Source organism: Schistocerca nitens, chromosome 10 (assembly GCF_023898315.1).
Source record: "Schistocerca nitens isolate TAMUIC-IGC-003100 chromosome 10, iqSchNite1.1, whole genome shotgun sequence".
NCBI classification, from domain to species: Eukaryota; Metazoa; Arthropoda; class Insecta; order Orthoptera; family Acrididae; genus Schistocerca; species Schistocerca nitens.
In genome coordinates this window covers 129,726,270-129,750,889 of record NC_064623.1, presented here as the reverse complement: position 1 = coordinate 129,750,889, position 24,620 = coordinate 129,726,270, and the positions used below count along the sequence as shown (strand labels likewise).

Sequence of the window (24,620 nt, the reverse complement as noted above, 5' to 3'; positions counted from 1 at the left end):
GGATACGATACCCATGCATAACCCATCAGTTGCCAGCCTTACTGGATTCGCAGATAAACTGAAACTCACGTGTCAGCACTCCAGTAAGGCTGGCAACTGATGGGTTATGCATGGGGATCGTATCCACCTGTACCGCATCAAAACAGCCTCAAAATGACACAATGAAGCGTCGAAACTGGTATCGACAAAATAAAATAAAATCATTAGGACGGCTGTAGGTGTTTTTATTTTTTGTCAAGAAAGAATACGTTGTCCTCAGAGCAGACATTCAAAGCGACTCTGATGACTGGGTGTTGTGTGATGTCCTCAGGTTAGTTAGGTTTAAGTAGTTCTAAGTTCTAGGGGACTGATGACGATAGATGTTAAGTCCCATAGTGCTCAGAGCCATTTGAACCATCAAAGCGACTCCCAGCACGTCCAAACATTGCGCTACGCGCTGGACCCTACAGCTGCGGCAACGTGGCTTCATCCACAGATACAAGAGCGGCATGAACTTACACTATCAGTTCTTCCATATGTGTCGGCAGAGCAGAATTTACATGCGCCTTCAAGTGTTACTACAGGAAGAAGTCCAAGGGATTTAGGTCAGGTGAACGCGGGAACTATACAACTTGACCTCCCCACCCGAGCCACTTCTCTAGAAATGTTCTGTTCAGATATCGTCGCACATTAATTGCAAAGTGTGTAGGCGGACCACCATGTCGGAACGATATCGTCTGCCGAATATGAATTGGAGCATCTTCGAGTGCGTCAGGCAAATAGTTTGAGTGAAATGCATGAGACCTTCGTGCAGTCAACCAGTCGGGCAACAAGTAGGGACACAAACTCCTTTCCGCCAACATTACGTTCGAGACGTTGATGCCAAAGCGAACTTGAAATCGCGTCTGCTGGTGCGCCGGCCTAGCGCCGAGCCAAGCGGGTTGCGTAACCGGCCGGCTAGGCGCCCAGCGGGCAGTGCGGCACTATGCTTTGTTAATTTTTTCAAATTGTTGCATCCTTGAGCTCCCGATTACCAAATGTACATCTAGCGGTTCTCGGCTGACGCCCCAGGCCGATCCTTGGAACACTTCTGAGCACCACTGTTTGTTGAAACTTCATGGCAGATTTAAACTGTGTGCCAGACCGAGACTCGAACTCGGGACCTATGCCTTTCGCGGGCAAGTGCTCTACCATCTTAGCTACTCAAGCACGACTCACGCCCCGTACTCACAGCTTTACTTCCGCCAGTGCCTCGTCTCCTACTGGACCACTGTTTGTTGTTTGTGATTGTTATTTTATTTGGTGGCAGGTATTGTGCCAGGCCTTCAGCCGTGTATTAATATTGTCTGTTTTATGTTTAGTATATGGCCTTCAACCGAACTTCATAACAACTTTAAGATTAGGACTTCAGATTAGGACTTCAGCAGTGTTTCATTTACAATTCTTCTTGCTCTATATTTAGTCCTTCAGCCGCGTTTGTTCCAGAATCTGTGGCTTTAATATGTAAATTCTTGTCTGTAAGGTTTCTCTTTCACTACCTTGAATTCTTGAAACGGCCTTCTGCCGTGTTCTGTCAATGTTTATCTTAAGGTTGTCTTTAATTACTCTTGACTAATTGCTTGGGCCTTCAGCCGACAAGATACTTCAAGTTTTCTTAAGACGTTTTCCTGTTGTACTGTGTAAAGGCTTATCTTTAAAGTCTGTCTTTTATTATGTAAAGAAAATTTTTTTAATTGTGCTTTCAGCCGAAGAATTGACATGCATTTTCCTTAATATGGCCTTTAGCCGGAATTTGTAAATTCTTGGCTTTAAAGAATTTTTTCTTAGCGGATCTGAAATCTCATATCGGTCTTTAGCCGAGAAGATATTGTGGTTTTAGTCAAGTAAGGCCTTCAGCCGTTACTCTAAATTCTGGTGTTTTAAAAGCAATCATTTGAACTTATTCTGGAGAAGTTACTTGGGCCCTCATGCGTGAATTGATCTTTGTTGTTTTAAAGAGAAAACTGTGCATTGGTTGAGGAATATAGTTGTGTGTGTTCTTGTACAACTAACAGTAATTGGCCTTGGCCCCTTTCCACAAGCTGATCCACTATGTCCTGCGAAACCAGATTTCAGGGAGGTTATTAATGCAGCAAAACGTTGTCGGATCCGATTTCGACCAGTAGAGTGGTACGGTGAGGGCGTAAGGGTCCTCCCAGATGATCCTTTTTTATTTTATTTTATTTACTTCTCAAGTTCCGTAGGACCAAATTGAGGAGCAACTCTCCAAGGTCATGGAACGTGTCAGTACATGAAATTACAACATAAAAGTAATAACAGATAAAAATAAATGTTCATCAGCCTTAAAAAAGTTACTCCATAAGTTTAAGTAAACGCTATCAGCAATACAATAAAAATTAGCTTAATTTTTCAAGGAACTCCTCGACAGAATAGAAGGAGTGACCCATGATGAAACTCTTCAGTTTAGATTTGAAAGCTCGTGGATTACTGTTAAGATTTTTGAATTCGAGTGGCAGCTTATTGAAAATGGATGCAGCAGTATACTGCACACCTTTTTCCACAAGAGTTAAAGAATTCCGATCCAAATGCAGGTTTGATTTCTGCCGAGTATTAACCGAGTGCAAGTTGCTCATTCTTGGGAATAAACTAATATTGGTAACAAGAAACGACATTCAGGAATATACGTATTGAGAGGCCAATGTCAAAATACCCAGACTCCTGAACAGAAGTCGACAAGAGGTTCGTGAACTAACACCACTTGTTACCCGAACCGCCCGTTTCTGAGCCAAAAATATCCTTTTAGAATGAGAAGTTACCCCAAAATATAATATCATACGACAATAGCGAATGAAAATAAGCAAAGTAGATTAATTTTCGTGTCGAACGATCACTCACTTTTGATACCGTTCGAATAGTAAAAATGGCAGTGGGCTTTCCACGACAGCTTACTATCTGAACACCTAGAAATTTGAACTGTTCAGTTTCACTAATCATATGCCCATTATGTGAAATTAAAACGTCAGTTTTTGTTGAATTGTGTGTCAGAAACTGTAAAAATTGAGTCTTACTGTGATTTAGCGTTAGTTTATTTTCTACAAGCCATGAACTGAGGTCATGTACTGCAATATTTAAAACCGAGCCAATGTTGCACACAACATCCTTTACTACCAAGCTAGTGTCATCAGCGAACAGAAATATTTTAGAATTACCCATAATACTAGAGGGCGTATCATTTATATAAATAAGGAACAGGAATGGCCCCAACACTGATCCCTGGGGCACCCCCCACTTGACAGTACCCCACTCAGACACCACATCACAGCCGTTATCAACATTGTGAATAATGACCTTTTGCTGCCTGCTGCTCCTTACGTTATTCTGTTAGGCGGAGAGGAACCCAGTGGGAACACACCTTTGAGTATCCAAACTGGTGTATCAACGTTACCAACAGAGACGTCCAGTAGTGCAGCGAGGCATATGATTGAGATCAGTTGATCACCCCGAATGAGAGTGTCCGCACGTTCCAGCATTACAGGAGTCACGCCTGTGTGCTGCCAGGCGGCACACGGGAGATTGGACACGTTTGCGCGTCCTTGTCGCGATGATGGCAGACGCCTCGCCCAACGACTCACCTTGCTTTTGTTCACTGCCAGGTCTCTGTAGACATTCCGTAAGCGCCTCTGAATATCTGCGATGCTCTGGTTTTCGACCAAAAAAACTCAATGACAGTTCTCTGCTTGGAACGCAGCTCCGTTATAGACGCCATTTTGAAGTACAGTGCCGCCAGTGATCGGAACCTCATGAAACTATAGGGGATAAATTGGGAATATTCCACAATGTCGCGCAAGAAATTCAGCATTTTTAAAACTGAAATTGTCAAAGAAAAAAATGTGTTGCATTACTCATCGAAAGCTCCTCGTAATTTGTGTTTTTAAGTGATATAAAGATCCGTTGTTTTACAATATATGCATTTTATGGTACTTTTTAACATGACTTTTTGGACCGTGGCTGCGTATAAAATACAGGATAATTTCTGCAGAGAAGGAAGGAGCAAGCAGCCACTACAGAAATGCTATTTGTTTACACAAATAGCGGCGTTACAGGTTTAGAAACAAGATTTTCATCTTCAGACGACCGTTCACGTCCAGATACGCCTTTTTTGGCGTTTAAATAAGTTTCTGGCCCCTTATTGTCTTGAGGTGGACATTTCTTGTGGTGATGGTATCTTGCAGCAAAAACTGATTTTACAAACTATTTAATCTAACTATCCTTAATGATGACTGAAGAGAATGTAAAGAAATCTTTAAGGTTGAGATGTTGTAGTCTACTTACGTCGAAAATCCTGCGTCATTTTGTTACGGTGTTATTTGCTTGTGTTCACGACATCGTCCACAGTACATACATAAACGATTTATTTAATGTATACGTCGTGAACACATGCAAACAATATTACAGTAAAGTGACGTGGTATTTTTGACGTAAGGAAACTGTAACTACGATAGCTCAACATTATAGATTTGTTCACATTGTATTCAATCATTACTAACGATAGTTACGTGTACATAGGTCGTTTCTGCCATCGTTTTTCGCTGTAGGGCAACACCACCCCAAGAAACGAAGGAGCAATAAAGAGTCGTGAACTTAAATGAACGCCAAAGAAATGTGTATTTAGACGGGAACCCGTTGGTTCGAAATCGGTAACGACGCTAGCTGTGTGAAGAAATAACGTTGCCAATAGTGGCGGGTTTCTTTTTTCTCCTTTCAAGAATCAGTATGTACGGTATCGCAATGACTGTGAGATGAAAATCATTGAAAATGTTAACCGCGAAGGAAATTCTAGATTGACACAACCATTGACATATTTTAAACTTCAACAGTAAAGTAAGTCTTGTGCAGAATTCTACTATCTTTTGGCCTACAAATGTACAATAGACCAGACGTTCTGAAGTTTGGCTGTCATTCCGGCGTCGAAGTCATTGTCATCTGTCAGGGCATGGTGAAGTACATGGTGGCTGGGCAGTTTCTAAATTTCGTTTAAAGAGGACTGTATCGAAAATGCAGGCGTAGGCGTAGGCGTAGAAAGCGAACTACACAAGAGGGAAAAAATTCCCAGCGACCAGGAGGCTCAAGGAGTCGTAAGCAGCCGGCCAAGAGATTCCTCTGCAACAGGGGGCAGTCAGTGGGTACACCTGGCGCGACTGGAGTGAACGAATCTGCTAACTGGTTTGAAACATGGGGACAACATTAAAGCTACAGACCTATGTTGGATACCTAAGGATGTGACAAAAGTCCTGGCATAGTAATATGCACATTTACATACCGGGGTAGTACCGCGTACGTAAGGTATAAAAGGGCAGTGCACTGGTGAAGCTGCCGTTTGTACTCACAAGGGAACCTCCCCATCGCACCCCCCTCAGATTTAGTTATAATTTGGCACAGTGGATAGGCCTTGAAAAACTGAACACAGATCAATCGAGAAAGCAGGAAGAAGTTGTATGGAACTATGAAAAAATAAGCAAAATATACAAACTGAGTAGTCCAAGGGCAACATAGGCAACATCAAGGACGCTGTGGGCACTAGAGCGCCGTGGTCCCGTGGTTAGCGTGAGCAGCTGCGGAACGAGAGGTCCTTGGTTCAAGTCTTCTCTCCAGTAAAAAGTTTAAATTTTTATTTTCAGGCAATTATCAGAGTTCAGGCACTCACACATAATCAATTTCGCTCTCCAAAATTCCAGGACATATTCAGATTTGCTTGGACATATGCAAGATTTGACGGTCTACACACGGAAAAATTTGAAAACGTTAAAAACATATGTTTTGACAGAGCACAGAGAAAACTGTGCGACTGTTGCATTCATTTGTTGCAGTTTATGTGACAGACTCTTGTTTTCATCACTTTTTTGGGAGTGATTATCACATCGACAAGAAAACCTAAATCGGGCAAGGTAGAAGAATCTTTTAACCCATTCGCCAAGTGTGCAAGTTAGGTGGGTCGACAACATATTCCTGTCATGTGACGCACATTCCGTCACCTGTGCCGTATAGGATATATCAGACGTGTTTTCCTGGATCAAATGTTTTCGGTTCCCAATTGGAGAGGCACGTCCTTTCGTCTACTAATCGCACGGTTTTGCGGTGCGGTCGCAAAACACAGACACTAAACTTATTACAGTGAACAGAGACGTCAATGAACGAACGGACAGATCATAACTTTGCAAAAATAAAGTAAGTGAACGTATCGCTCGAGGGTAGACTTGAACCAACGATCTCTCGCTCCGCAGCTGCTCACGCTAACCACGAGACCACGGCGGTCCTGTGCCCACAGCATCCTTGATGTTGCCTATGTTGCCCATTGACTACTCAGTTTATATATTTTGCTTATTTTTTTCATAGTTCCACACAACTTCTTCCTGTTTTCTCGACTGATCTGTGTTCAGATTCTCAAGGCCTATCCACTGTGCCAACTTATAACTAAATCTAGGGGTGCGATGGGGAGGTTCCCTTGTCAGGTGATTCGTGTGATTATGGCCACATGACGGGAATTAACAGACACTGAATGCAGAATGGTAGTTCGAGCTAGACGCATGGGACATTCTGTTTATCTAATTTTTAGGGAATTCAATATTCCGAGATCCACAGTGTCAAGAGTGTGCCGAGATATTACCTGTCACCACGGCAACGGCGTGACCGGCGACCTTCACTTAACGACCGAGAGCAGCGGCGTTTGAGTAGACTGGTCAGTGCTAGCAGACAAGCAACACTGCGTGAAATAACCGCAGAAATCAATGTGGGACGTACGACAAGCGTATCACTCAGGACAGTGCGGCGGAATTTGGCATTAATGGGCTACAGCAGCAGACGACCGACGCGAGTGACTTTGCTAACAGCGCAACATTACCTGTAGCACCTCTCCCGGGCTCATCACCGTATAGGTTGGACCCTACACGATTGGAAAACTGTTGATTAGTCATATGAGTCCCGATGTTAGTAAGAGCTGACGGTACGGTTCGAGTGTGGCACAGACCCGTTGAAGCCGTGGAAGTTAGGAAGATTCGGTTTAACGTTCCGTCGACATTGAGGTCATTAGGGATGGAGCACTAAGTCGGATCGTGTCAAGGATGGGGAGGGAAATCGGCCGTGCCCTTTCGAAGCATCCACCTCGGCATTTGCCTGGAGGATTCAGGGAAACCTAAATCTGGATGGCCAGACGCGGGTTTGAACCGTCGTCCTCGGGAATGCGAGTCCTGTGTGCTAACCACTGCGCCACCTCGTTCGATACAAAGCCATGGACCCAAGGTGTCAACAAGGCTCTGTGCAAACTGCTGGTGGTGCCACTACGGTGTGGGCTGCACGTACATGGAACGTACTTGGTCCTCGGTTATCTTCAGCTTTTTGTAGACCATTTGCAGTCATTCATGGAGTTCATGTTCTCAAACAACGTGGAATTTTTAATTATGACAATTCGCTATTTCACAGGGCCACAAGTGTTCGTAATTGGAACTTTCTGGCAGATTAAAACTGTGTTCTGGACCGAGACTCGAACTCGGGAACTTTGCCTTTCGCGGGCAAGTGCTCTACCTCTGAGCTACCCAAGCACGATTCACGCCCCTTCCTCACAGCTTCACTGGTTCTGAGTTCGAGTCTCGGTCCAGCACACAGTTTTAATCTGCCAGGAAGTTTCATATCAACGCACACCCGCTGCACAGTGAAAGTCTCATTCTGGAAACATCCCCCAGGCTGTGGCTAAGCCATGTCTCCGCAATATCCTTTCTTTCAGGAGTGCTAGTTCTGAAAGGTTCGCGGGAGAGCTTCTGTAAAATTTGGAAGGTAGGAGACGAGGTACTGGCAGAAGTGAAGCTGTGAGGAAGGGCGTGAGTCGTGCTTGGGTAGCTCAGATGTAGCGCTGTTGCCCGCGAAAGGCAAAGGTCCCGAGTCCGAGTCTCGGTCCTGCACACAGTTTTAATCTGCCAGGAGGTTTCATATCATCGCACAATCCGCTGCAGAGTGAAAATCTCATTCTGTTCGTAATTGGTCTAAGGAACATTCTGTACAATTCGAGAGAATGATGCGCCCACTCAGATAGTTCTACATAAATCCCATCGAACATTTATGGGACATAACTGCGAGTTTATCTCGTCTACAAGTACTGCACAGGCAACACTTTCGCAACTGTGGACGGCGTATAGCACAATATTTCTGCACGAGACTTCCAACGACTTGTCGACTTCCTGCCACGTCGAGCTGCTGCACTACGCCGTGCGAAAAGAGCTCCGACGTGATACTAGGACGTATCCAATGACTTTCGTCATTCTTGACGACATACAACTCAGAGACTAACACGGTCAGCAATAGTACACAAGGCTTTAGTGGACAAAGTATTGGAATTTTTCTTAATTAACTATAAACTTTAAATCATAAAAGTCCGATAAGAACTCCCGGACCTTTGTACGTCTTAGGTGTGCAGTCCTTGTGGTTCACCAAGAAGGTGGGTCAGTACCATTTTAGTACCATTTAGAGACAGTAGACACGTCTTACTGCTATCGAGGGTACTTTGAGGGCTGTGCAGTATTGGGACACGAGTCTCCAATCTACAGCCAAGCTCCACAGTCAATACTTCTGCTTTGGGTTCGCTTTTGAGGACCATAATGCACGGCCACTCCATGCCCATCTCATGACAGCTTCCTCCAGGAAGCAGGAACCAACCAAATGCAACAGCCTGCCCTATCTACTGACATGAAACTTATTGAGTGTTACTGGAACCAACTGAAAGTTGCAGTGAGTCATCGTAGGAACATCCAATCTCCCTTCCCCACTACCCCTTCCTCTTCCCCTGGATGTCAGGATGGATACTTAGAAGATAGTACAGGCTTGAGCGGAAATGTCTCAACTATCTTGTGGACATAATTCCAAGCAGGAGCGCCAAGGAGGTTACAAAGCATGGGTTGGACCAATCCAACACTGAATGTAGGCCACAAGTAGATTTTGATATCACAGATGTGCACTTTTCAGTACTAATGTTATGTTTTCTTCTTTAGTTTCAAAACGTCCATCGTTCCATACTGTGTTTCAGTCTGGACCTACAAAGGTTCCCAAGCAAGCTGTGAAAAGGTTTATAGCAGTTTATATAATTTTACCATTAAGTTCACAAACATAGTACTCACTTCCTTGCTGTTTTGTTGACAGATGTCTCAGTTACATCGGCAAAATGTTATTTAGTTCCTACAGCGAATTGCATAACAGATCCTCGTTAGTCGGATAGCATATTTTGCGTTAGTGTGACACGCAGTAGACTCTTTACCTTTTCCAGTCTACTATGCTGTCTTCCAGTCTCAGCCACGAATACTGGCAGGCAACAAAATATTGTTAGAATCATCCAGACGTTTGGAAAATGTCCGGTTTTCATTCAAGGTTTTGGAAGTCAAGTGAAGTCAGATACCACCATAAGCTGCTTTCATGTCTCTTACTGAATCGAGTACCTGTCATGGGAAGACATGGATCGATCCTGAGTAAATTATTTTTTTAACAAAGTAAAAAGCATTTGATACTGTGATAGACATATGTGCCGGTATTAAAAGGATAAATTCCGCCACAACCAACTACAGGAGAGAAACGAGAAAAATGGAAGTTATTAAAAAACTCAAACAGAAAGAGATGAGGTACATAAATCAACTTCTTCACATCACTGAATTTCTCATGTAAGTTTTTTTCTCTATAATTTATAAAATAATACCCGAAACGATTACTTGATGGGTAAACGTGAGAAATGTTACTCTTTCTGATGAACACTGTTCGTTTACTTATTCTGGCGAGAGTTGCAACAATGAGTAGCATTATTTTTTTCTGTTATGTAGCTGACGTACTTGAACCAGATGCCTACGAAACAATTTAAATAAAATTTGTATCAATTTCAGTTAGAAATGTTCCAAGATTTGGGTACAGTAGCAAACTCCTGTACATAACTGGCTGTATGCAGATTGACGTTCTGGTAGCTGAATATTCATTTAAATAAAGTATGAAATGAGTGGCTATTTCCTAACTACAAGACTGTGTGCGCCATCTACACGACTTGTTGACGAGATGTAAAGTTGCTGAAGTCACCGACCAATAAGTTTCCCCGATGCGCTGCTTCCCAGTCGTGTTTGGTTAGGCGGCAGAATGTAGCCTTACAATGGCGTTTACAGGGCAGGCCAGAATGCACACACAGACGAAGTTCAGTCTGCCGCAGATAATGACGTGGAATAAACACGGTATCAGTATCCAACGAGTACGTTATCATGTTGCCGATGTTTGGCTAGTGTCATCCCGAGACACCAGCAACTTTACACGTAGTTTACAGGCCGATATTAAGATGCGTTGAGTACTGCTTTCAGGAAAAGGCTACTCGTTTGAACATCTCATTGCAATGACCATTTCATCACTAAATATCCTGTCAGTTACCTACTGCAGGTAGCATCCACCCTTAAGGCTCTGAACGGTTTTAGTTGAAACACCCTATACACGAGGGTTCCAACTTTAATAGTGGCAGCTATTTATTTACACCACGTACAAAATAGATACGTGTTTCAAAGTTTTTCTGACCTTCAAAGTAGTCACCAGCATTGTGTATAACCCGTTGCCAGCGATGTCGAAGTCGTAGGATACTCTTAGCAGTGCCAGCTCGAGCGGCGCAATGTATTGCCCGACGAATTTGTAGCAGTTCTGAAGCGAATGCCGTGAAGTGTTCCCTTCAGTTTAGAAGTCGAGTTAGGCTCACGAGGGCGTACGTCAGGCGAGTGCAGTAGGTGGTATAGCACTTAGCAGCCCCATCAGTCAGACAAATCAGTAACAGCTTGCACTGTATGTGGTTGAGCATTGTCCTGCAAAATGATGGTCAGGTCCTGCAGAAAGTGTCATCACCTCTGTCTCTATGCTGTTCATTTTTGGAGCAAAACCTACGACGAGCTTAGAAGTGATGACACTTTGTGCAGGACCTGACCATCATTTTGCTTGACAATGCTCGAGAACGTACAGTGCAAGCTGTTACTGATTTGTTTAACTGATGGGACTGCTAAGTGCTATAACACCTACTGCCCTCTCCTGACTTAAGCCCTCGCAAGTTCAACTCGATTTCTAAACTGAAGGAAACACTTCACGGCATTCGCTTCAGAACTGCTACAAATTCGTCGGGCAATAGATCGCGCCGCTCGAACTGTTAACACAACTGGCACTGCTAAGAGTATTCTACGATTTCCACATCGCTGGCAACGGGTTATACAAAATGCTTGTCACTACTCTGAAGGTCAGTAAAACTTTGAAACAAGTATCTATTTTGTACAAGCTGTAAATAAATAGTTGCCACTATTAAGTTCCAACCCTCGTATGCGTATTTGAGATATTCATAGGCCTTTGACACCGCGGAAATCGTCATTTCGGTGCCCCTCTTTCTCCTGGTGCCACAGTTTCTCTTACCATTCTATCCTTCTTCCCAGTTAATGACGTTAAAAGCGTTAGCAGGTTCAGTTATACACTCCTGGAAATGGAAAAAAGAACACATTGACACCGGTGTGTCAGACCCACCATACTTGCTCCGGACACTGCGAGAGGGCTGTACAAGCAATGATCACACGCACGGCACAGCGGACACACCAGGAACCGCGGTGTTGGCCGTCGAATGGCGCTAGCTGCGCAGCATTTGTGCACCGCCGCCGTCAGTGTCAGCCAGTTTGCCGTGGCATACGGAGCTCCATCGCAGTCTTTAACACTGGTAGCATGCCGCGACAGCGTGGACGTGAACCGTATGTGCAGTTGACGGACTTTGAGCGAGGGCGTATAGTGGGCATGCGGGAGGCCGGGTGGACGTACCGCCGAATTGCTCAACACGTGGGGCGTGAGGTCTCCACAGTACATCGATGTTGTCGCCAGTGGTCGGCGGAAGGTGCACGTGCCCGTCGACCTGGGACCGGACCGCAGCGACGCACGGATGCACGCCAAGACCGTAGGATCCTACGCAGTGCCGTAGGGGACCGCACCGCCACTTCCCAGCAAATTAGGGACACTGTTGCTCCTGGGGTATCGGCGAGGACCATTCGCAACCGTCTCCATGAAGCTGGTCTACGGTCCCGCACACCGTTAGGCCGTCTTCCGCTCACGCCCCAACATCGTGCAGCCCGCCTCCAGTGGTGTCGCGACAGGCGTGAATGGAGGGACGAATGGAGACGTGTCGTCTTCAGCGATGAGAGTCGCTTCTGCCTTGGTGCCAATGATGGTCGTATGCGTGTTTGGCGCCGTGCAGGTGAGCGCCACAATCAGGACTGCATACGACCGAGGCACACAGGGCCAACACCCGGCATCATGGTGTGGGGAGCGATCTCCTACACTGGCCGTACACCACTGGTGATCGTCGAGGGGACACTGAATAGTGCACGGTACATCCAAACCGTCATCGAACCCATCGTTCTACCATTCCTAGATCGGCAAGGGAACTTGCTGTTCCAACAGGACAATGCACGTCCGCATGTATCCCGTGCCACCCAACGTGCTCTAGAAGGTGTAAGTCAACTACCCTGGCCAGCAAGATCTCCGGATCTGTCCCCCATTGAGCATGTTTGGGACTGGATGAAGCGTCGTCTCACGCGGTCTGCACGTCCAGCACGAACGCTGGTCCAACTGAGGCGCCAGGTGGAAATGGCATGGCAAGCCGTTCCACAGGACTACATCCAGCATCTCTACGATCGTCTCCATGGGAGAATAGCAGCCTGCATTGCTGCGAAAGGTGGATATACACTGTACTAGTGCCGACATTGTGCATGCTCTGTTGCCTGTGTCTATGTGCCTGTGGTTTTGTCAGTGTGATCATGTGATGTATCTGACCCCAGGAATGTGTCAATAAAGTTTCCCCTTCCTGGGACAATGAATTCACGGTGTTCTTATTTCAATTTCCAGGAGTGTATTTCTCAGTTGATCTAGCAGTATTTGTACCTATCACTTGGACATACATTTGCATCACACAGGGTAAATCGGCCATAACGAGTAAAACTTCATTGTCCAAGCTGCACGTATTCGAAAGACAAGCTGATGACTTAGCTGTGTGGAGGCGATGGGAATTGGTGTAATTCCCGAACGGAGAATCTCTCATTCTGCAACAGAGCGAGCTCAAATCAAACTTTCTGCCAGATTAACCCTCGCAATACCAAGAGGTGGCGGGATTAGGGAGATACTTTATGCACACTTCTTGAAAATACAGTAATGTGGTGAGTTACATTGTATTTTACAGTTTTGAAAAACATGTTTCCCGAATGAAAAATGCTCCTATCACAGCACAAGAAAGGCAAATACGTCCTGGGCAGACTTAGGGATGTAAAAGAAGGGGCTTTTCGACTTGTCGGGCAGTTTCAAAGATGTCTACGTCAAAACATTTTGCCATATTTGGAATTTTTTACTTCTTACTAATAGTACCCACGTCATGTAGACTCATGTAAACAAAAAAAAGCCAAAAGATTCAAAATGCTTCAAATGGCTCTGAGCACTATGCGACTCAACTTCTGAGGTCATCAGTCCCCTAGAACTTAGAACTACTTAAACCTAACTAACATCCATGCCCCAGGCAGGATTCGAACCTGCGACCGTAGCGGTCTCGCGGTTCCAGACTGTAGCGCCTAGAACCGCACGGCCACTCCGGCCGGCAAGCCAAAAGAGGTAGGACGCTCATATGCATAGGACATGGACATTAGTGAATTCCTCATACCAGTGACTTCTCTCCTATCAGCTTCATGTGCTGACTCAAGTTTCTCTGAGTTTATCCTTAACATTGATCTTATTTGAAACCTCTGTTCATGGTATGTGCCTGGACAAAGGTAGCGCACCGTATGACTGACTGCGGGAAGCTCTACAGACTCTTATTGAACAGTGCAGCGACTCATAACAGCCTAAGATCGAAATAAAACATCTCTATTTCTATATAATGTGAAAATAAGTTGCAGTAACCTACACTGCCCTTGGTCTGCGACTGTGAAAAGACGTCTATACCCTTCACCAACACCAGCCATGTAAATAATTCTCCATCTCAAGATTATGGTGTGAACCATCTAAACGCTTAGTGGCAAAACAAACAAGTGGCTGACGCAGGGAGTGTTTTATTTGCATAGACAAGAACGTGACAAAAACCAGAATATTTGTCCTATTATTTGCTTTTTAGCTGGAGAAAAGTAGATTTTTTTAAAAATATCTCCTACAAAACAGTAGATCTGAGAACTCTGCTGTCAAGGCTCAAGTTAACGCCGGCCCAGATACAGTCTTTGGGATCGGTAGATCAGCGCCACATACTGTGACACCACTGTAGATGCAGAGTGTTCGGAAATTCCTGTAACAGACTTCTAGGACTTGTAGAGAGGCGTGAGCACATAATATTCTGAATAGGAATCCATGCCCGAGAAGTCATCCAACGACTTTGCAGAGCGTCAGTCACAGGCACCGGCGCTTGTAAATGTTTGTACATACAGGGTGATTCCGTGATGATGTCACAAACTGTCAAGGGTAATGCACTTGAGCGTTTGGCGTCATTGGCCGTGAGGCCCATTACGGGGCAGGTCTGGCCGCCTTGGTGCAGGTCTTATTACATTCGACGCCACATTGGGCGACCTGCGCCACGAATGGGGATCTACATCTACATCTACATACATACTCCGCAATCCACCATACGGTGCGTGGCGGATGGTACCTCGTACCACAACTAGCATCTTCCCTACCTGTTCCAAACAGAACGAGGGAAAAATGACTGCCTATATGCCTCTGTACGAACCCTAATGTCTTTTATCTTATCTTTGTGGTCTTTCTGCGAAATGTAAGTTGGCGGCAGGCAAATTGTACTGCAGTCAGCCTCAAATGCTGGTTCTCTAAATTTCCTCAGTAGCGATTCACGAAAAGAACGCCTCCTTTCCTCTAGAGACTCCCACCCGAGTTCCTGAAGCATTTCCGTAACATTCGCATGATGATCAAACCTACCAGTAACAAATCTAACAGCCCGCCTCTGAATTGCTTCTATGTCCTCCCTCAATCCGACCTGATAGGGATCCCAAACGCTCGAGCAGTACTCAAGAATAGGTCGTACTAGTGTTTTATAAGCGGTCTCCTTTACAGATGACCCACATCTTCCCAAAATTCTACCAATGAACCGAAGACGACTATCCGCCTTCCCCACAACTGCCATTACATGCTTGTCCCACTTCATATCGCTCTGCAATGTTACGCCCAAATATTTAATCGACGTGACTGTGTCAAGCGCTACACTACTAATGGAGTATTCAAACATTACAGGATTCTTTTTCCTATTCATCAGCATTAATTTACATTTATCTATATTTAGAGTTAGCTGCCATTCTTTACACCAATCACAAATCCTGTCCAAGTCATCTTGTATCCTCCTACAGTCACTCAACGACGACACCTTCCCGTACACCACAACATCATCAGCAAACAGCCGCACATTTCCACCCTATCCAAAAGATCATTTATGCAGATAGAAAACAACAGCGGACCTACAACACTTCCCTGGGGCACTCCAGATGATACCCTCACCTCCGATAAACACTCACGATCGAGGACAACGTACTGGGTTCTATTACTTGAGAAGTCTTCGAGCCATTCACATAAAAAATGGTTCAAATGGCTCTGAGCACTATGGGACTCAACTGCTGAGGTCATTAGTCCCCTAGAACTTAGAACTAGTTAAACCTAACTAACCTAAGGACATCACAAACATCCATGCCCGAGGCAGGATTCGAACCTGCGACTGTAGCGGTCTTGCGGTTCCAGACTGCAGCGCCTTTAACCGCACGGCCACTTCGGCCGGCGCCATTCACATACTTGGGAACCAATCCCATATGGTCATACCTTAGTTAGGAGTCTGCAGTGGGGCACCGAGTCAAACGCTTTCCAGAAGTCAAGGAATATGGCATCCGTGTGATACCCTTCATCCATGGTTCGCAAGATTTCATGTGAAAAAAGGACGAGTTGAGTTTCACAGGAGCGATGAAATGATGATGAAGACAACACCCAGTCAATGAGCGGATAAAATCTCCGACCCAGCCGGGAATCGAACCCAGTCCCGTAGGATGGCAATCGGACACTTTCAAGGGTGATGGAGACGGATAAATACATCCGTTTGAGGTAAGGGTCTCTGTACCAGTAACAAAGGAGTCGAAAGTAATTCTGATACCTCTGACAGTGGGATAGATGTGCTGATAATGTTGTTACTAAGATTGTAATGTAGGCAACTTTCAGAGGGGGCCCTAAAATGCATAACTGTAGAGCTATGGGCACCTGTTCATCTTCGCTACTGTGAAACACATCTCGTCTACGGAACAAGTGCTCATAAGGCTTAAGGTATGCAGTTTAGAGCCCATGTTTGCTAGATATTTTTACTTGCTTTGGTTCACACTACCATCTCTGAAAGGTGCATAACCTACATTCTCAGCAGCAACAGTACCGGTACAGGTGTTTCATTGTTAGAGGTATCAGTATGAATCTCGTATGTAGCCTTAGACTTGTTCGTTTCCGGTACAGGGACCCTTTCCTCAAATTGATACATTTATCCATCTCTATCATGAAAGTTTGTAACATTATCACAGAATAACCCTGTATATACATACATTTACAGGTGCTGGCACCTATAACTTTGGCGTTCTATAGCGTCGCTGGATGACATTTCCGGACATGGGCTCCAATTCAAAATATTATGTACTCACTCCCCTCTACAAGTCCTATAGGTTTGAAACAGGAATTTCCGAACGCCTTGCAGATCCTCCTTATGTGCCAGCTATTTCGTTGTTATTCTTGCGTGAGTGACACCATAAGGCACTGTGAAGCATTGAAAGTCTTGACTGTGGTCGACAGTCACCGCATTTCTTGTTTCAAATCTCATTGAACAGTCGCATTCTGGCTGGATGTACTGATGTCACGTTCGGTTCAACGTAGTACAGAGATCACTGACGTCAATTCCCCACTCTGTTTCTACGCCACTCTCGTCTACATTATAGACTTGGCCACAGTTTCTATGTTTCGATACAGTGTATCGATACGTGGAACTGTGTCAGTGTTTCGGAACGACTGTGGTTCACTGTTTCGAAACAGTGGTGTTTCATTCCGCCCCTGTCTCGGATAACCGGACCAGATTCGATCTCGAGCCAGGCACAGAAACTGTATCGTTGTTTCAAAATAAGGCTGTTTCAGTCCACCTGTGCTTGGAACGGACTAATTGTATCGAAACAGGGATGTTTCATTCCACTCTATGTCGGACGAGATTCGGGCTCGGCACAGGTACTGAAACACAACATACCACCTCATGAAACTCTTTCAAGAGTGTCGAAATCTTTTTGACAAGCAATAGCATGAAGCTTAAGATATCCGAAAATAAAGCTTCGTTTCTAGCTGACTGTCCTATTCCAAAATGGCGTAACATCTGCTTTATAAACACTAACCAAACAATAAAACAACGCATACTATTCACATTCAAAATAATAAATATGTGAAAATCATTCAGTTAAATTACACTTTTTCTATAACATATGCTTCTCTGTTCATATACAGTAATCATATTAAGAAACGCAAGTAAGCCTACAACATTTTGAATAAAAAAAGGCGTAGAGTGACAGTTATTAGGCATATACATAAATTTGATGTAGGTATAATTGCAAGCAATCTTTTTGACATATATCACTGATAGTGTAATGGTGAACGGGAAGGGCTGGGAAGCACAGTGAATTTATAGTAACGATTCGAAACACCTTGAAAGACAAAATTTTTGTCTGTTATATTTTGTTATTTATTCGAATTATTTGGCGTTATTTGTGAGTCTATAGTCACTATGCCTATTATCCACAATGATTCCCTTTGTGTAGATGGAAATTAGCAGGATGAGTATATTACCCATACTAACGGAGTGTGGGAACCCCAGTAGAGTATCCGTTGTTTCTGCAGTTGGATCCCACCTCCCGTTCGTGGTGGTTCTTCAGTCTTCAGCTATGGCTGTCCTCAGCCAATGGAAAAGTATGGAAGTCACACGACACGAAAGCAGCGCATTTGCTGCAGGAAATACGAAACTGCCAAGACGCCTAAGTGATAGTTTCATACTTTCTGCGACGTGATTATCGCTCTCGCACCTCATTTGTGTTTATATGGACATACTTATACATTAGACAAATGGCTTCAAATGGCTCTGAGCACTATGGGACTCAACTGCTGTGGTTATCAGTCCCCTAGAACTTAGAACTACTTAAACCTAACTAACCTAAGGACATAACACACATCCATGCCCGAGGCAGGATTCGAACCTGCGACCGTAGCAGTCCCACGGTTCCGGACTGCGCGCCTAGAACCGCGAGACCACCGCGGCCGGCATACATTAGACATTCAAGATGATAAAATGTGTAGGTTGATTAGATTACAAAACACAAACTGTCTTTGTGTTTATATGGACATACTTATACAGTAGACATTCAAGATGATAAAAGGTGTAGGTTTATTAGATTACAAAACACAAACTGTTTCACTGTTTCGAAACAGCGTGTCGGAACATTACATTGTACTGTTTCATTTGTTTCGAAACAGTTACGTGTTTCAGTTTGCCCATCTCTACTACATAATTTGGGCGGGCACTCACCTTGAAGCGCAACGGTCCGACCGGTGGAGCCGCGTAGGGGATTCCCTGGAAGGAGCAGTAGGGGAACCCCCACACTGTGCGCCGACGGCGGCCGAGCAGCTCGCCCTGCGAGATGCGCACCTTCACCGTTCCTTGCTCCGCGCCTGCCATGCTCGCTGCTGCTTCTAGCGCTACTGCTGAATTGCGTCGCCTAGAAAGCGAGGCAGTCGGTCAGCGGCAGGCGGCTACGTAACCGATGGACTCGCGCGGCTTAAGGATAAGATAACGACATCCAGTACCTCCGCTAGTGACGAGGCAGAAACCGCCGCGGCTAGTAAAGTGGCACCTGTCCTCTGTGATGGATGACGTCAGAGTAAAACGCAATGACGAGCATTTTCGTGAGGTGGCATTGCGGTATTTTCCACTGTTCGGTCGCTGCAGACCGCGTTTCCCAGCGCGCCGCTGCACAGTACCTACACTGAAGAGCCAAAGAAACTGGTACAACTGTCTAATATCGTTTAGGGCCCCCGTGAGCACGCAGAAGTGCCGCAACACGACGTGGCATGGACTCGACTAACGTCTGAAGTAGTGCGCGGAGAGAACTGACACCATGAATCCTGCAGGGCTGTCCATAAATCCGTGGGACTACGAGGGCGTGGAGATCTCTTCTGAACAGCACGTTGCAAGGCAGATATGGTCAACAATGTTTGGTGGGTAACGGAAGTGTTCCTGGAGCCACTCTGTAGCAATTCTGGACGTGTGGGGTGTCGCATTGTCCTGCTGGAATCGCCCGTCGGAGTTAACAATGGACAGGAATGGATGCAGGTGAATCAGACTGGATGCTTACGTACGTCTCACCTGTCAGCGTCGTATATGGACGTATCAGGGGTCCCATATCACTCCAACTGCACACACCCCTCACCATTACAGAGCCTCCACCAGCTTGAACTGTGCCCTGCTGACATGCAGGGTCCATGGATTCATGAGATTGTCTCGAAACCAGTACGCGTCCATCCGCTAGATACTATTTTAAACGAGACTCGTTCGACCAGGAAACATGTTTCCAGTGATCAACAGTCCAATGTCGGTGTTAGTCGGCCCGGGCGAGGCATAAAGCTTTGTGTCGTGCACTCACCAAGGGTACACGAGTAGGCCTTTGGCTCGAAAAGCCCATATCGATAATGTTTCGTTGAATGGTTCGCACACTGACACTTAATGATGGCCCAGCGTTGAAATCTGCAGCAATTTGCAAAGGGTTGCACTTCTGTCACGTTGAACGATTGTATTCAGTCGTCTTTGACCCCGTTCTTGCAGGATCTTTTTTCGGCCGCAGCGATGTCGGAGATGTGATCTTTTACCGGATTCCTGATATTCAAGTTAAACTCGTGAAATGGTCTTACGGGAAAATCCCCACTTCATCACTACCTCGGACATGCTGTGTCCCTTCGCCCGTGCGCCGACTATAGCAACATGTTTACGCTCACTTAAATCTTGATAACCTGCCATTGTAGATGCAGTAACCGTTCTAACTACTGCGCCAGACACTTGTAGTCTTATATAGGCGCTACCGACCACAGCGCCGTATTCTGCCTGTCTGCTTATCTTTGTATTTGAATATGCATGCCTATACTAGATTTTTTGGCTCTTCAGTGTCTATCCATGACGTTCACAGAGAATGAAACTCTTTCTCAATCTATTTAAAAAATCATATGTAAAGGCTTTACAGTGGCACCAAAGTTAGTGTTAACTCACTGGCGAATAAGACAGGAAATGAAACGGAGGGTAGCAAAGCAAAAGCTGAAATGCTTAACTCCGTATTCAAATGTTTCTTTTACAAAGGAAAACCCAGGAGAATTGGCCCAATATAATCGTCGTATCACTGAAAAGGAGAATGAAATAAGTATTAGTGGTGCTGAGAAACAGCTGAAATCTTTGAAACTGAACAATGCTCCAGGGCCCTATGGAATCTCTGCCTGATTCTATACTATCGTAGATCACTTGAACAAAAAACTGTGCCCATTTCTTTGAAAAAAAAAGCACAGGCCACACCCGTCTACAAGAAGGATAGTATTTGACATCGATTTGTTGTAGAATCATAGAACATATGCTGAGCTCAAACATAATGAGGTATCTCGAACAGACTGACCTCCTCCATAGTAGCCAACATTGATTCCGAAAACATCGATCATGCGAAACCCAACTGACACTTTTCTTGCATGACGCAATGAAAGCTTCGGATCAAGGCAGTCAGGTAGATGCAGTAGTTCTTGATTTTCAGAAAACACTTGACTCAGTAACAAGTCTACACTTATTGTCAAAAGTACGATCATATGGTGTAGTAAGCTAAATTTGTGACTGGACTGAGAATTTTTCGGTAGAGAGGACGCAGCATGTTATCTTGGATGGAGAGTAATTGTCAGAGGTAGAAGTAACTTCGGGAGTGTCCCAGGGAAGTGTGTTAGGACCCTCGCGGTTCGTGTCTTTCAGTTTGTAAGGGTATGAAATGGAACGATCACATACGACCAGTCGTTGGCAAAGCAGGTGGCGGACTTCAGTTTATGGGTAGAAATGGTTCAAATGGCTCTGAGCACTATGGGACTTAACATCTGTGGTCATCAGTCCCCTAGAGCTTAGAACTACTTAAACCTAACTAAGATCAGCACACAACACCTAGCCATCACGAGGCAGAGAAAATCCCTGACCCCGCCGGGAATCGAACCCGGGAACCCGCATGGGTAGAACACTAGGGAAAAGTTTAATTAGTCTACATTGAAGATTGCTTAAGAATCACTCATGCAACCCATTCAGGAATACTGCTCAGGGGTGTGGGACCTACACCAAATAGGATTATCACGAGGCAGAAAAAATCCCTGACCCCGCCGGGAATCGAACCCGGGAACCCGCATGGGTAGAACACTAGGGAAAAGTTTAATTAGTCTACATTGAAGATTGCTTAAGAATCACTCATGCAACCCATTCAGGAATACTGCTCAGGGGTGTGGGACCTACACCAAATAGGATTGAACGTATACAGAAAAGAGCCGCACGGACGGCTATAGATTTGTTTGACCCGTGGGAGAGTGCCACAGAGTTGCTGAAGAAACTGAACTGGCTGGCTCTTGAAGACAGACGTAAACTAACCCGAGAAAACTTAGTAACAAAGTTTCATTAACCGGCTTTATATGATGACTAGGAATATACTACAACTCTCTTCGTATCGCTCATGTAAGCGTGGTGAGAACAAGATTACGAGAATTACAGCATTCACAGAGACATGTAAACAATCATTCTTCTCACGCTCCATACGTGAACGAGAAGAAATCCGAGTAACTGGAACGATGGGACATACCCTCTCCCATGCACTTCATACTGCTTTCCATAGTGTAGGTATTCATTTAGATGTAGATGTGGAATCTATTTTGTTAAAAATCCGTTTTTTCCCCATCTTACAGCCTCATCTCACTACATAACGATGAACTAATTATCTTTTCATTATTGCCCATAGTTATTTTCCTGTCCAAATTTAGATAACAGTGGTCGACAATATTTTTGTTACGAACAATGTGAATGTTGTGGTTTGATATGTCGTAAATAGTGGGTTCTAAAATGAAGTCAAGTTTCTGCTATTGAGCTCAGTTCGTTCTACCCCCCATCTCTCGAAATCCTTGAAATGCTGCACATGGTTTATTCTTTTGTGGTTTAACTGGAATACTGTTGAGGTTCAGTTACTGAAAAGTAATGGAAATACGAGTACGCGAAAGAAATTATCATGTCTGCTGCTTAGCTTAGGAATATACCGCCAGGTGCGCCAGGTGCGCCAAAAGTGCCAGTATTGTTTGTTTATGCATAGTGGCAGTGACTGAACAATCTTCTGTTTCTTGTTTCTAACATGTACAAGAAATTAGAAATTATGTTAAATGCCGCAATGATTTAAGTTTTCGTTACATGTTAATAGTGCAGCTATTCAGGATCAGTTGGTGTTTAAACTGATTTATGAATGTGTTCCCAGTGGACAGTGGTTACCGCTCTGAACTTATTACGTGTTGGCTTTGGAAGAGATTTCTGAAACATTAAAATCGTTGGTGACACAAGAGAGGCGTTCGTTAAACTGATGTTGTTAACGTGTTGATGTTTCTTGTGTCTGACACTGAACTGTTTCAGGTAAACATTCGCCTAATGTTTAATTGTTATGTAAAGTATAAGCACAGATGATAATTGATTGTTCTTACAAAATTAAGATGTAACAATTTTCACTTTTGTACTGGAACCAGGTGGATTTATAATAACAGCCAGGTTTTAGGAGGGTTGTCTGTGTTTCAAACCTGGAACCATCGAAGTTCATTAGCAAAGGGAAACTACGTTTCTTTTATGTTTAATTTGTAAGCTAATGTCAGCTTCTGTAATCATTGTTTTAAACATTGGTGCTACTACCATTAAATGGTTTTTTAAAAATCCTCTGATTGTTAAGCATGGTGTTTCAACAGTTGTTAAGCTACTCTCAATCCTTTAGATGTTGATGTAATTTTTTTGTGAGCTCGGTTTTTACAGTTCTTGATGCATATGGTACCGTTTCTGTTTATGAGACATTTTGTGGCATAACTATAGATGTTTAAGCTGTCAGTTGATTGAGTTCAATTTAAATTTAGAGGCTGGAAGTTAGTTTGCTAAGATGTTCTAAGAAGCAACGTGTTCAAGGTATTGTTATGTATTTCAAAAGTTGTTATTTAGATGAATGTAAAACTTTCTGTAATTTGAAACTTTCTGTAATTTGTAAGTGAACTCAGTCAGATATAGTCTTCCATCCTACTGCCAAATACCGCCATGTGGGGAATGAATGTCGGTTTGTGCCACTGTCCACGTGTCACATTTAATCGTGTGGTGGTTGTTGTCACTCGCAAATCACTTACTATTCATTCAGTGCTATTTAGACCACATATAGAAGAACAATCTTCAGCGATGCTGAATGGGTGTAGGTACACATTAACAAAAGAGAACGTGATGTAATGCATTACCAATAAACTGTGACTACGGTGCCCAATGCAAGTTGTGTCGGCTGTTGTGGAAGTCAGCACCGACACAAACAAGGTTGGAGAGAAGTTGCGGTGGCCAGTGGCAGGAATCCAAAATGGCTCTGAGCACTATGGGACTTAACTGGCTCTGAGCACTATGGGACTCAACATCTTAGGTCATAAGTCCCCTAGAACGTAGAACTACTTAAACCTAACTAACCTAAGGACATCACACACACCCATGCCCGAGGCAGGATTCGAACCTGCGACCGTAGCAGTCCCGCGGTTCCGGACTGCAGCGCCAGAACCGCTAGACCACCGCGGCCGGCTTCGGGACTCAACTGCTGAGGTCATAAGTCCCCAAGAACTTAGAACTACTTAAACCTAACTAACCTAAGGACAACACACACATCCATGCCCGAGGCAGGATTCGAACCTGCGACCGTAGCGGTCGCGCGGTTCCAGACTGTAACGCCAGAACCGCTCGGCCACCAGCGGCCGGCAGGAATCCAAAACAATCTGTACGTAACACTTGCAGATTGATAGTACACTTTATTTTTAAAAGGGAAAGAAACATAAATCATCTTCTCACTATGAAGTGGCTTCCTGTGCCTCCTACTTGCAACTAATTTTACACTCTATTACTACTCGCAGAACGCACGCTAAGTATCGTCCTCCTGTTATTCAGTACTGATGCTCTCAAAGTCTGCAACAGACCTGGGCCGACCACCTTTTTTTTTTTTTTTTTTACTTTATTGTTATTTTAAAACCTGTACAAATCAGGTAGGCTGGCAGCGGCACACTACGCCGCTCTTCAGCCATAGCGTTTTACAAGAGTATAAAAAATGGTGAATGACAATGAACAAAATGACGGGCAAAAGAGAGAGGTCACAGAGACACAAAAAACACGGAGTCGTTCACATGTGACGATAACAACACTGAAAACACGTTGGCACGGCGCACAAAACACTGATGAATCCGACGGCACAAGTGAACGTAGTAGTGGGACGGCGGACACC

General features: G+C 44.6%; 1 protein-coding gene across 1 annotated transcript in view; it reads right to left on the bottom strand.

The window, feature by feature from the left end:
• The window catches only part of LOC126210341 (esterase FE4-like), a 167,858-nt gene extending 149,065 nt beyond the window's left edge, over positions 1-18,793 (bottom strand). Inside the window, exon 1 of the mRNA XM_049939557.1 lies at positions 18,614-18,793. Coding sequence (XP_049795514.1) covers positions 18,614-18,763 — 150 coding nt within the window. The 5' untranslated portion in view covers positions 18,764-18,793. The remainder of the gene's footprint in view (positions 1-18,613) is intronic.
• Between the last annotated feature and the right edge of the window lie 5,827 nt (positions 18,794-24,620).